The 13,115-nt window shown below is 38.7% G+C and overlaps 1 protein-coding gene across 17 annotated transcripts in view; it reads right to left on the bottom strand.

Moving 5' to 3' along the window:
• The window catches only part of Afdn (afadin, adherens junction formation factor), a 126,163-nt gene that overhangs the window by 62,135 nt on the left and 50,913 nt on the right, over positions 1–13,115 (bottom strand). For all 17 annotated transcript variants that reach the window (XM_050135994.1, XM_050135999.1, XM_050136001.1 and 14 more), the window contains exons 7-8: positions 11,390–11,501; positions 6,730–6,897 (exon numbers count right to left, since the gene is read on the bottom strand). In XM_050135994.1, coding sequence (XP_049991951.1) covers positions 6,730–6,897; positions 11,390–11,501 — 280 coding nt within the window. The remainder of the gene's footprint in view (positions 1–6,729; positions 6,898–11,389; positions 11,502–13,115) is intronic.

Below are 13,115 nucleotides of genomic sequence, written 5' to 3'. Positions count from 1 at the left end.
ATTTGGCTGTAACTTGGATAAAAAGAGTTTCTGTGCTGCACACTCAGTCTCAAAATTAAATTGCTGATTGCGGCTCCAATGTAAACTGCTGTTTGCCTGTAACTGTGCTCAGCTCAAAAGCACCAAATGACTCTGAGGCAGGAGCGGCTGCTCCTTGCTGAACTGTGCTGATCTCAGGCAGGAACTACCGTAATTACCTTAAAACCGTGCAGTTAAGGTTTAGACTGGGCAGGACACAGGCAGTACCGTATTACCTATACATGGTGCAACTTAAGTTTTTAAGAAATGCTTAACATTTTAAGAAATGCTCCTGGATAATAAAAAAAAAAATACAGATTCACAGTAAAACAGATTCAGACACCGTTGGATGAATGTACGTAGGCTTGGGGAAAAAAAGAGAATATAAAGAATAAAGTTAATGTCTTAAAAAGAAAAAGGGTAAAGTCTTTAAAGAGACAGAGTACAGAAGTACAGATAGTTATAGATTAAGAGAAATAAAGAAAAATAAGCCACGTAAAAATGAAAAATTCACAGAGAGTCTGGATTATGTACATTGTGTTTTCTTTAAAATTTTTGACTGTGAAGGAGCTAAGTACAAAGAGACATTTTATTATATGGGCTGCTAAGCTGAACCTGCACATATGTTCTAAAGGTATCTTGACTTCAAAATTTGGATCTAAGGATATGATGCTTTGGAGAGGGTCTTCTTTTGTTTCCACAGAGGATGTGACCCTATGGATTGCATCTATCCCGGTATGGTATGATAGACCACGCCCTCCTGAAAGGTTGCTGTGAACACCCTCAAAAAATTACTTCACTCAACTGCCAACCGAGATGAACCTGACACACAGGTTACACCCTAAATGATCTGATTAACAGTGCCCCCATTCAGCAGGAAGCAGTTTGGAGAGAAAAAACTACGCCCATGTTCCCAAATATTGTTTATAAATGTTCTTTTACATTTAAAGGGGGATATGATATAGATATGAATAATTTGCATTGGTATGGATTTTAAGGTCAATTTTGTTATATGTATATGTATTTTTGAACTTGATTAAGGTATTGTGATTATGTAGTTCACTTAAAATGTAATGTATAATTAGGAAATATAGGTTGTTAATGGATAATCATTGCTAATAGTTAAGCTTGTAGTCATGTTAGTTAGATTTTCTAGATATATAGAGATATATTTCAATTAGATAGGCATTCTTCATATCTTTCAAAGACTGCAGAATATGGCATTTAAAATATTTTAATAACTTAGGACTTTTCATGACAAGGAGACACGTCTGCTCCTGGCAGCACCAGCTACTTCAAGAGGAAGATGGGCATCGAAGAGGATCCTTATGGAGTTGGATAGTCATTTGGGCAAGAAACTGCTCTTGCCTGGACTGTTGCATAAACTGGACACAGAGAACCCTCAGAGAGAGGACTGCTGAACTTGCCTAAAGGTGAGATGGTCTTTCGGGGTTCCTGATTCATGAAAGAGTCTACAAGACATTCTACAGAACACAGCAGAAAGTGACTGAACTGTCTTTAAAATTTCCTGCTTCATGGAAATGTATCTGGATACCATGGGCCTGTAGGCCGAAGATGGATGCCCCAACGGTACAGAGGAACTTTGGGTGACTGTCCAGGCAGCGAGATGTCTCTGTCATTTCTAGAGTTTTCTTATTTCTTGTTTACTTAGATAATATTATATCCTTCTGGAGTCTTTGATGGAGTTGAAGAATAAATAGTTATAGTTTTCCTTAGTTATGATAAGAGATAAAATAGATATAAATATTGTAACTGTAATTCTTACTTGATAACTGTTTTGTTATATGTAATTTTACTATGCTAAAGTTAAAGCCTTTCTTTTTTGTTTAAACGGAAAAAGGGGAAATGATGTGGGAATGATTTCTTACTAATAAAGAAACTGCCTTGGCCCATTTTATTGGATAGAAAATTAGGTAGGCGGAGTATACAGAAGAGAATTCTGGGAGAAAGAAGGTTAGAGGAAGAGTCGCCATGATGCTCCCACTCCAGACAGACGCAGGTTAAGATCCTCTCTGGTAAGCCAGCTCATGGGCTACACAGAATATTAGAAATGGGTTAGAACAATATGTAAGAGCTAGCCAATAAGAAACTGGACCTAGCCGGACCAGACAGTGTTTGAAAAAATACAGTTTCTGTGTAATTATTTCTGGGCATAAGCTAGCAATGCAGGCGGCCGGGTGCCGGGGACGCAGCCCTGCCGCTCCTATTTCAACACCATATTGTTATGGGCAGCTCACAATTCTTGTCTTTCCTGATCTTCTGAGTACAGGAATCTTGTATCAGAAAGAAAACCACTGAACTGGCCCCCACCAATTCCGAGCTCCTTCATAGCTAGGCCACACTGGCCTTTTTTAATAACTGATGTTCTAGAGCAAACAGTCATATTAAAACTGAAAGAAAATAATACAACATAGATACACAAACAACACAAATGAATTACAAAGGAAAAAAGTAAGTAACCATGTATGTCGAAGTAACAAGAACAGCAAAGTGATGTGGGAGTGTCATATCAATCTGTTGATTTCATTGGTTAAGCAATAAAGAAAGTGCTTGGCCCTGATAGATTAAAACATACGTGGGAGGAGTAAACAGAACAGAATGCTGGGAGGAAGAGGAAGTGAGCTCAGAGACGCCATGCTCTGCTCTCAGAAGCAGACACACGCGATGAAGCTCCGACCCAGGATGGACATAGGCTAGAATCTTCCCGGTAAGCGCACCTAGCGGTGCTACACAGATGATTACAAATGGGCTAAATTAATATGTGAGAATTAGCCTAGAAGAGGCTAGATAGAAATGGGCCAAGCAGTGTTTAAATGAATACAATTTGTGTGTTGTTATTTAGGGGCATAAGCTAGCCAGGTGGCCAGGGTGCTGGGGACGCAGCCCCGCCGCTCCTATTACTACACCAAAGACTTGTCTGCTAAGAACAGTGTTAACTTTCTGCTGCAGCTAAATAAATAAATAAATAAAATTACCTTTTTAACATCAACAGGCTCAGGGCTGCTTTCCCAGTCTCTCCTTTATTACTGCACTTCATTGTTATAGAAAAACCACAGACAAATTTGTGTATAGTGCAGAGAACCTAATAGCTACAGGACAAGTGGATGACAGAGCATCTAGTCTAAACTGAGAAAGGGTGGCAAGTGAGGACAGCTGAAGAGCTTGGTCCTTTGAGCTCTCTCCCAGTGACAGCCCACCTCCAGTTCTGGTCTAGAAGCTGATGATCACAAGCAGGAGTAATATGGGCGTTCCCTCAGCCTCCATTCCAATTGCTCTCCATCTCCAAGGAGTCAACTGTTCACAGCACCTGGATGCTTCTCCAGGGGAAAACTGAGGATATCTGAAGTACTATAGGAAGAAGACCCATGGCAGACACAATAAGCTACCAGAGCCCTAGCCAAGTTTTAGATTGCAACTTTTCCCCAGGTTTTGTGATATTCATGTCTATATAACATGCCACACATCTTGGGATAGAAACTACTTTTAAACACAAATTCCATGACCATCTAACACACAGCCAATAGGAAAATACACCCAACATACTTAAGAGTACCTGGGTGAGGACTATACCCATTACACGAGGTCATTGATTACACGGCTTTCCCTTCTGTCTTCACATCAGCACTTAAGACACTTCACATTTGGAGTGAGGGATGCTTAGCCTATTCTCTAAGTACGAAAGGAACACAAGCCACAGCACAGCTCAAGAGCACGTAAAGGCCCTTTGCCTGCAGTCTACAGTTCTGGAGCCAATCCTCTGCCTACAATCACTTCCCATAGTGAACCTGGAAAATGAAAGCAGCAAAAAAGCTTCCAATAAATCATCTGGGTGCTGGACGTAGGGCACTGAGCAGAAACAAACAGAAGGAGACATGTACATTTCTTTCACATACGTAGGGCACTGAGCAGACATGAACAGAAGAAGACATGTACACTTCTTTCACATGCAGTATGGTGTTCAGTCAACACTGCTCACCTCAGAAGTTCCATTAGTGCCCCATTACAGAGTAGTATTAAGTATAGCATTACCTTCATAGGTGTGATAGCTGTAGTACGCAAAGTGATTCCTTCTCCCTGGGATTAAGAGACATGCCAGGGCCCAGGTGAAGGCAGCATCAGCAGGAGAGAGACCATGCAGAACAGGTGGGAAAGGGAAGGAGGAGAAGAGATGCAAAGGGTGAGCTTCAGTGAGATGTTTCAAAGGAAGAAATGGCAAATTTTACCCACTAGCATTCAGAGCTGTGTGGAAGAGACTACAGCAGACCACAGTCAGTGTCTTAGAAACCAGTGTAGACTGTTAAGGAAAACAGCAGGACAACAGGTGAGTCACCAGGCAGCAGGACAGCTGTGTTAACAGTGAGTTAACCTGATAGAAAGTTACCATCCCACTTGGCTGGCTCCTTCTGTTTAAAACACACAAGAAAACCCACTCTTCTGTAAAGCTGTAAATAAACCTGCACCTCAGAAACTCCTGCCAATATCTAGCAGGTATTCTACACTGAAGGCACACATCTGACTGACAATGTGCCTGGTGGAAATATAGCTCTTATCCATTCCTAACATATCAATGCGCATGAATATTTCTCATAATGGAAAATAATCCCTCAGTATACTATCTAAAACGGCATCATGACATAGCTCTAATGCAACAAAGACCTTATTCTAGCACTCAGGCCTGTCATCGAAACCATTACCTTTAGGACAAAAGTATTATTTCTCTTAGATATCAATGCAATAATAAAGGCAGTTCTTACCAGCAGCCCAGAAAACTTGGAAAGGAATGTGGGCCTGGAGAGCCACTGACACTAATACTGAACTGTGCTCATCAGCTGGCATCAGAGAAAGTCTTACTCATATTCACCCCGCTGTCTATATAAGGAACTCAACCAATGTCGCCCAAAGGTAACAGAGTGCTAAGAAACATATTAGTGAACATGCAATAATGTGGTTTCTAGTATCTTGACAAAAAGTAGTACAGAATTTCTCTTTATCTAGGGTCTATTATCTTTTAAAGACAAAATATTCTATGCATGTGATTATTTGAGAGACAAGTAAAAACTAAGCAGTCAAAATGGAAGCACTCATTAGAACATGAGCTGGGATATAATCAGTGTTTTCACCGTTCTATATCGTACAGCCTCTCTGCTATCCATCCAAATCTATCTTCTACCACACATTTAAAAATTAGTGTCAGCTGCTTAATAACTAAGACTCTTCAACTATCAAACCTACGTTCTACAACCAATGCACCAGTCGTGCCCCCCCCTCCCCCCCCCGCCAAGACAGGGTTTCTTTGGTTAACAGTCCTGTCTGTCCTGGAACGCTCTGTAGACCAGGCTGATCTCGAACTCATAGAGAGATCCACCTGCCTTTGCTTCCTGAGAGCTGGGCTTAAAAGTGTGTGCCACCATCGCCTGGCTCTGATGCAACATTTTAATGAACAGACCACATACTTGAAAAATAGCCTAAAATTTTTCAGTCAAAAACAAACGGTGTTTTCACTGTTCGTCTTCTTTCCTTCAGATAAACAATCACCAATGTTCCCCTTACATTACAGACAATAGTATCACAAGGATATCTCCAATTTACAGTGGAAAATAAAACTTCAAAATTAATTTCCCGGATAGAGAATTGAGGACAAAGCACAATGCTAAATTCCCCAAAAAGTACTTAGCAACTAAAACAGGTTTTCAAGCATAATTAAATATAAAACTATTCCCCTAGAACCACACTGTCAAGAGCATAAATTATAGTACATTCAAACATTACTGTCCTATCCACATGAATGTAAACCAGCTGTCTCCTAAGACTGTTAACCACAAAGAATATATCTAATCTCTAGTAAATTATAATTAAACAACCTTAGATATAAAAATTAAAAACAAAAGGAGGGAAGAAGTATATATTATTTATGTAATGTATTCTTTTTATGCTATTTTCCTGTAATTATTAACTTTTACTTTAGTTGCTAACTAGGAGTCAGTGAATGAAATATCTTCATAACATTCAATAATACAGGTCACATAATAGCATCTTAGTAACTAAATTAGGAATGATGCGATCTTAACTGACTGATAAATGTCATGTAGAGCACATATATGCAATACATACTTCATGGAGAATCTGTGTATACATGAAACACTTAAAGAATGTCAGTGTATTTGTCTACCTGATGACTAAGTTACGGCAACATCTTTAGCTGTAAAAGCTCTGTAAGTGATATAATTAGAAGACTAATATGAATATAAATTTATGATGTTATTTTAAAACATGCTACTAGTTACTAAGGCATAGTATTATTAAATCTAAGTAAATTCCTTTTGAACACTGTACATAAATCATAAATACTAATACAATCTCTTCCTCTCATACACATACATGCAGACTGTCTCCAGCTGAGTACATTTCAATTTGTTGCTAGTACATTAACTAAAGTTCCTTTGGAAATTTTTTTCTTAAAAGTAACTGATTACTTAAAACTTTAAATGCTACTCATTAAAGCTTGTTAGATGCATTTTTGTTCATGTGGACTTTATTTTTATGGATGAATTAATGTATTCTGTGGCCTTAATGATGCCATCTTATAAATGTTACACTTTTTAAGTAAATGGACACTTAAAAATAATACATTAAAAAGTAGAAACATTTATACTAAAAGTATACATTTCCCGATAGGGCCAGCTTTCTCACCTGGGCTTAACTCTACTAAGTAGGGCAGTTTCTCAGGAGGAAGAGCAGAACCATAGCCAGACCCATCAACTCTGTCCTTCCCCTTCAGCGGCTTCCCTTCAACGTGTTTCTTCATTTTCTTTGGGATATAGTCCGGTGGTCTCCTCTTCAGTTGAAAGACTAAAATCCCTAGAACAGCAACAATAGCAATTGTCAATGGAGCAAATGTGGTAGTGATGATAACTGACTGACAAACATTTGCCCAAACCAAGAACATGGATTTTAATCATATCTGCCAAGGAGTAGAGGAGCAAAGCTCACCCAATTGATATCTTAACTCAGTGTACTCTGAAAAATTCTAAACAAGCAACATGAATAAATTATTTTTAATTGACAGGCAGAGCTACCAAAGGATAGCATATGCTAGTAAACAGCTTGTTAGTTTAAAAATAACGAACCTGCACTTGTAGATAGACCTATCAACATTCATACACAAATACACAAATGATGTGGGATTCCCCTCTGTATGCTGTGAATACCATTGGTTAATAAATTGTCTTGGGCCTACACAGGGCAGAACAGAGCTAGGCAGGGAAAACTAAACTAAATGCTGGAAGAAAGAAGGCGGAGTCAGGGAGAAGCCATGGAGCCCCAGCCAGAGACATTTGAAACTTTGCCAGTAAGCCACAGCCACGTGACGGTACGCAGATTAATGGAGATGGGTTAGTTTAGGATGTAAGAGTTAGCCACAAATATGCTTAAGCTATTGGCCAAACAGTATTGCAAATAATATAGTTTCTGTGTGGTTATTTGGGGAGTCTGGGCAGCCAGGAACACACAAGCAGACTCCGACAACAAACTGATCCCCAACTAAATCCACTTAAAACCTGACTTTGGGAAGAAATTCTAGTAACAAAACAAAACAAACAAACAAGAAACAGAGTTAAACACTCCTTTCAGAGAGGTTTCCCTGAGTAAGTGGTAGTAAATAAAAAGCCGTGCGGTGATGTGGGAGTGTCATATATCAATCTGTTGATTTCATTGGTTAAGTTATAATAAACCAGCTGCTTGGCCTCATGGCTTGGAACATAGATGGGAGGAGTAAACAGAATAGAATTCTGGACGGAAGAGGAAGTGAGGTCAGACTCTGCTCTGCTCCTGGAGAGACTCGACAGCTCTGCTCTGGAGCAGAGACGCCATGCTTGCCATGCTACACTCTCCCAGGATGGACGAAGGCTAGAATCTTCCCGGTAAGCGCACCTTGGGGTGCTTACACACATCATTAGAAATGGGTTAGTCCAGGTGCGAGAATTAGCCTGTAAGGGCTAGAGTTCATGGGCCAAGCAGTTCTTTAAATGAATACAGTTTGTGTGTTGTTATTTCGGGCGTGAGCTAGCCAAGCGGCCGGGGTGTTGGGGACGCAGCCACGCCGCTTCATATTTCAACAGTGCGGTTTTGAAAGAACAGGTTTCTGGGCCGTGCTGCCAGCTAGAACTCTGTCTCTTTCAGGAGGCTGAGCACTTGAATGGGGTTTGTGGGCAGTGTGCTGCAAGTTACTTGGTGGCAGCATGGGCCAACTGCTTCCCAGAGTTGAGGTGGTGAGGATGGCTCCTGCCCGGCAATCTCAGAGGCAGTGATGGGACTTATACCATGTTAGACGGGGCAGAGCAAGCAGGCAGCACTGTATTTGCCCTAGCAATGCCACTGCTTTAGTATTTTAAGGAGGAGTCCTGGTCTGAAATGAATTACAGATACACAGGAAAGGCAAATTCAGATGGAAAAGACCTCTAAGTGGGTCACAGTGTTGGATAAATGTACATAGGCTTGGGAGAGAGAAGAAAAAGAGTATAGAGAGTTGGAAAAATGTAAATTGTTAAAAAAAATAAAGTCTTTAAAAAGAGTACAGACAGCCATAGATTAAAAAAATAAAGAAATAAGGCACATAAAGATGGAAAATACACAGAGTCTGGATTATGTATATTATTGTGTTTTCCTTGAAATTTTGACTGTGAAGGAACTAAGTACAGAGAGATATTTCACTGTACAGACTGTTAAACTAAACCAGCATATATACTCTAAAAGTATCTCGACTTCAAAATTTGGGTCTTAGAATATGTTGCTTTGGAAAAGAGGTTTTTCTTTTGTTTCCACAGAGAATGAGAACCTGTGGAATCCTTCCAGAAGACCCCATGAAAGTTTGCTGTGAACAATACCCCCCAAAAATACTTCGCTCAACAAAAAGCATGAAACAGTTTGGAGAGAACTATGCCCAAATTCTCTAAATGATTGGTTATAAATGTTTACATTTAAAGGTGAATATGATATAAATATGAATACTTTGCATTGGTATGTATCTTGGATTATTAATAAAAATTTAAGGTCAATTTTATTATACTGTATATATGTATTTTTGATCTTGATTAAGGTATTTTGTTTATACGGCTCACTTAAAAATGTAATGTATAATTAGGAAATATAGGTTAATAGAGAGTTATCTATAATAGTCAAGCTTGTAGTCATGTTAGGTTTTCTAGATATAAAGAGATATATTTTAAGTTAGATAATCTTCAAAACTTTCAAAGACCTACAGAATATGGCATTTAAAATATTTTGAGATCTTAGGGCTTTTCATGTGCTCCTGGCAGCACTAATCTACTTCAAGAGGAAGATGGACACTGAAGAGGCTCCTTATGAAGTTTGTTGGCAATTTGGGCAGGGGACTGCTCTTGCCTGGACTGCTGTATGAAATGGACATGCAGGGCCTACAGAGAAATGACAGCTAAACTTGCCTAAAGGTGAGACAACCCTTTAGGCTTCCTGCTTCATGAAAGAGTCTGCTAGACATTCTGCAGGACACAGAAGAAAGTGAATGACAAACTGCCAATATAAGCAGACCTGTCTTTGAAATTTCCTGCTTCATGAAAGTCTGCCAGACACTATGGGCCAGTAGACTTAAGATGGGTGCCCACAACGTTACAGAACTTTGGATGACTGTCCAGTCAGCAAGACGTCTCTGTCAATTCTAGAGTTTTGGAAGTTGCTTACACTGTACTTCCTGTTTACTTAGGTAATATTATATCCTTCTGGAGTCTTTGATGGAGTTGAAGAATATATATAGTTTTCCTTAGTTATAATAAAAGATAAAGTAGATATAAACATTTTAACTGTAATTCTTGCTTGATACTTATTTTGTTAAATGTAATTTTACTATGTGAAAGTTAAAACCTTCCTTTTAATTTAAACAGAAAAGGGGAGGTGACGTGGAATTCCCCTCTATACGAATACCACTGGATAATAAACTATCTTAGGCCTGTGCAGGGCAGAAGAGAGTTAAGGCAGGGAAAACTAAACTGAATACTGGGAGAAAGAAGGCAGAGTCAGGGAGAAGCCATGGAACGCCCCCTCCCCCCCCCCAGACAGACACTGGAAATTTACATGGTAAGCCATGGCCACGTGGTGATAAACAGACTAATGAGATGGGTTAGTTTAGAATATAAGAGTTAGCCAGAAATACATTTAAGCTATTGGCCAAACAGTTATTATAAATAATATAGTTTTTGTGTGGTTATTTCAGGAATCTGGGCAGCCAGGAACACACAAGCAGACTCCTACAACACACAAACATCTCAGTTGATCTGCATTTTATTCAAATGAATTAACTCAAAATTCAAAACAACTTTAAAATAAGGCTTAACTTTTATACCTGTCTAGAATAGTGCAGAATAAGTATTTTAATGAAACTGGAAATGCACTTATTCTTAGGGTTTTTTTTAATAGTTTTAAATTATCAATCTACAGACCATATGATTATTATATAGGATCAGAAAGAATTTTTTTATCTTCATTAATATAAAGGCACTCACCTAGAAATCAACTGTATCAATCTTAATGTTAGAAACTATACTTCATAAAAGCATAGCGTTAAACACTTTGCCGCTTTGAATAGAGAAAAACATCTGACTAGTGACAAATACACACCATTTCAAGTTGGGCATCCCTAAACCAAAAACACCTGAAATCCAAAGTGCTACAAATGAAAACAAACCTCAATACAGGCAGCAGAAGAAACACCAATACATTAATACATTAAAACCTATGGACTAAATTATACGCAGGCTATGTGTATAAGGCAAATATAAACGAAGGTGATGTTTAGACTTGCATCCATCTGTAAAGTTATCTCATTATGAATGTAAAAACACTCAAGTCTGAAATGTTCTGGGATCTGAAACACTTCTGGGTTCTGAGTACTTCTAGTAAGGATTATTCAACCTATATATGAAATGGCTGTATTACTGGAAAAACTTCAGGCTTGTAGGGTACTTTCCCTGCCTAACAAATTTGCTCACATACCACATAACTCATGTGGATCTATGGACATTGTTTCACAGCTCATCGATAACAATGATCTGTCCCTGCTAATAGTCTGGCATTTCACCTGCAATACCATCTTCACATGATACTCAAATACGCTGAGTGCGGCTCCACAGGCAAAGGTACCACCACAGAGATGTTCTACATGTCTATGAAAACATTGGCCAATGCAAAGATACTCCCCCACTGAACCCCCCCTCCTCCCTTACATGCACACACTTTCCTTGTCATCTGATGAACAGGAGTTACCAGAAATCTGGCAGGTTGATACTGAGGAAATCCCCTAGTAATAAAGTTTACTGTCTACCTTTGTCACTTGGCCATTCCCTGAAGATTTGTAAAGGACACTCGTCATCATCAAGAATAACTTCCTTAGCACCTCTTTCATCAGAATGCTGGGCTCCAGGGGGAAGCATAACCTAATGAAAAAATAATTAACAATGAATAAAAAAAGAAGATCAACAAGTACTCAAAAGCAGTACTGCCATTATTTTTGCTCTTACTCTATGGCCCAGGCTAGCCTCAAACTTCCAACCTTCCTGCTTCCTGAGTACTGGTGCAGTCCTGTACCTACCTTGAAAGTACTGCTCCGAATGAGCATGGACAGGTAGACAGACAAGACAGACAGACAGACAGATATATGATAAATAAAACTATCAAGCACTATAAATAATTTCTACTGGTGACAAAATAAAACATTAACAAAGTATAGGAAACCGTTTCAAACAAAAAGTTTACTTGGACAGTGAATTTGGCAATTTTTATTCGCCTAGCTCTTAACAAGAACTGGACTATTTGCATTTATTTATCACAAATTTTCATATGGAAAAACCACACAGAACAGCTAATCTTCAAACAATTTATGGAAAGAGAACTCTTCTACTGAGGTCCTCTGCAGTCCAGTCCCTACTCCATCTTTCACATCCAAGCAAATATTTATAAAGCAAATTCACGTAATCTGAAATCTTTAAAATAGCTTCTATTGTAAATAACTGTATGGTTTAAATTATAAGCAGACTGTTAGGTATATTATATAACCATCAACAACTGTTTTCAGGCAACTGTTTGATGACATTGTGTCCACTGTGCTCTCAGGAAAGACTACATGGGATATGACTGATGCCTCTACAGACACTGCCGAGCTTATCCTTTCTCTTCACTCTGTTCCAGTGTAAAGCAATGCAAGAAGCCAAGCTACTGCTTTCAACTTCTTAATGCAACAAACCTTAGTGTGCAAAATTATCACTATGCTGACACATAAAAGAGATCAAACAATTCTATGGAGATCTATTATTCCTTTTTACAAGGCTTCGAATTAGCTTTAAAGAAAAAGGAATAATAGCATCACTAAGCTACCGTCATCTTTTCTCATTAGCATTTTTAATTACATTCAATATCCTGCCACTTCAAGATTTGACCTTCAATTTTCTCTTTGTCTCTATCTGTAACACTTATTTTTTTAGGCCACAATTTTTTTTTTTTTTAGGTGCACAGATGTACTAAGTGCTCACCAACCAGGCCACATACTTTCTACATCGCAGACCACTCTCTCTAGTCTGAAGATCCTGTTTCTGTTCTCCTGCTTGGCCTTTTGGTCTCCTTCCATCACTGTAAGCTCTTTTGGAGGGCAACTCTTAACTCTGTATTCTGGCAGAATAGCTAACAAACAGAAAAGATCTTAAATACTTAACCAATAATTATCTGAATAGATAAAATGGATAAAGGCTATGAAATAGCTATAGTTTATATGGCAAGCTCAGAATATAATGCATTTCTAATTCAGGTAAATCAGTAACTAGGCTGCCTAAGTTTGCTGAAGAAAGCTGGTCAGGCTAGAGCAAAAGGCCAAAAGTAAAGGAGCTCGTCCAGAGAAATCAAGCTCAAAAAGGACTTTCAACAAAGTCTGTTTCTACAACTCTAGGTCCCTGATAAAATGGTTACTTTACTTTCTGATTTTAACAGTAAAAACAAGCCACTTAGTTTAAGATGGAAATGTTACTGCCTGTACAAGACCAGCATAAGATCGGGTCAGT

Source organism: Alexandromys fortis, unplaced genomic scaffold (assembly GCF_014885135.2).
Source record: "Alexandromys fortis isolate MF-2015 unplaced genomic scaffold, M_Fortis_MF-2015_v1.1 scaffold_23, whole genome shotgun sequence".
Taxonomy (NCBI): domain Eukaryota; kingdom Metazoa; phylum Chordata; class Mammalia; order Rodentia; family Cricetidae; genus Alexandromys; species Alexandromys fortis.
Note: the sequence above shows the minus strand (reverse complement) of the source record. Positions and strands in the feature narration are given on the sequence as shown.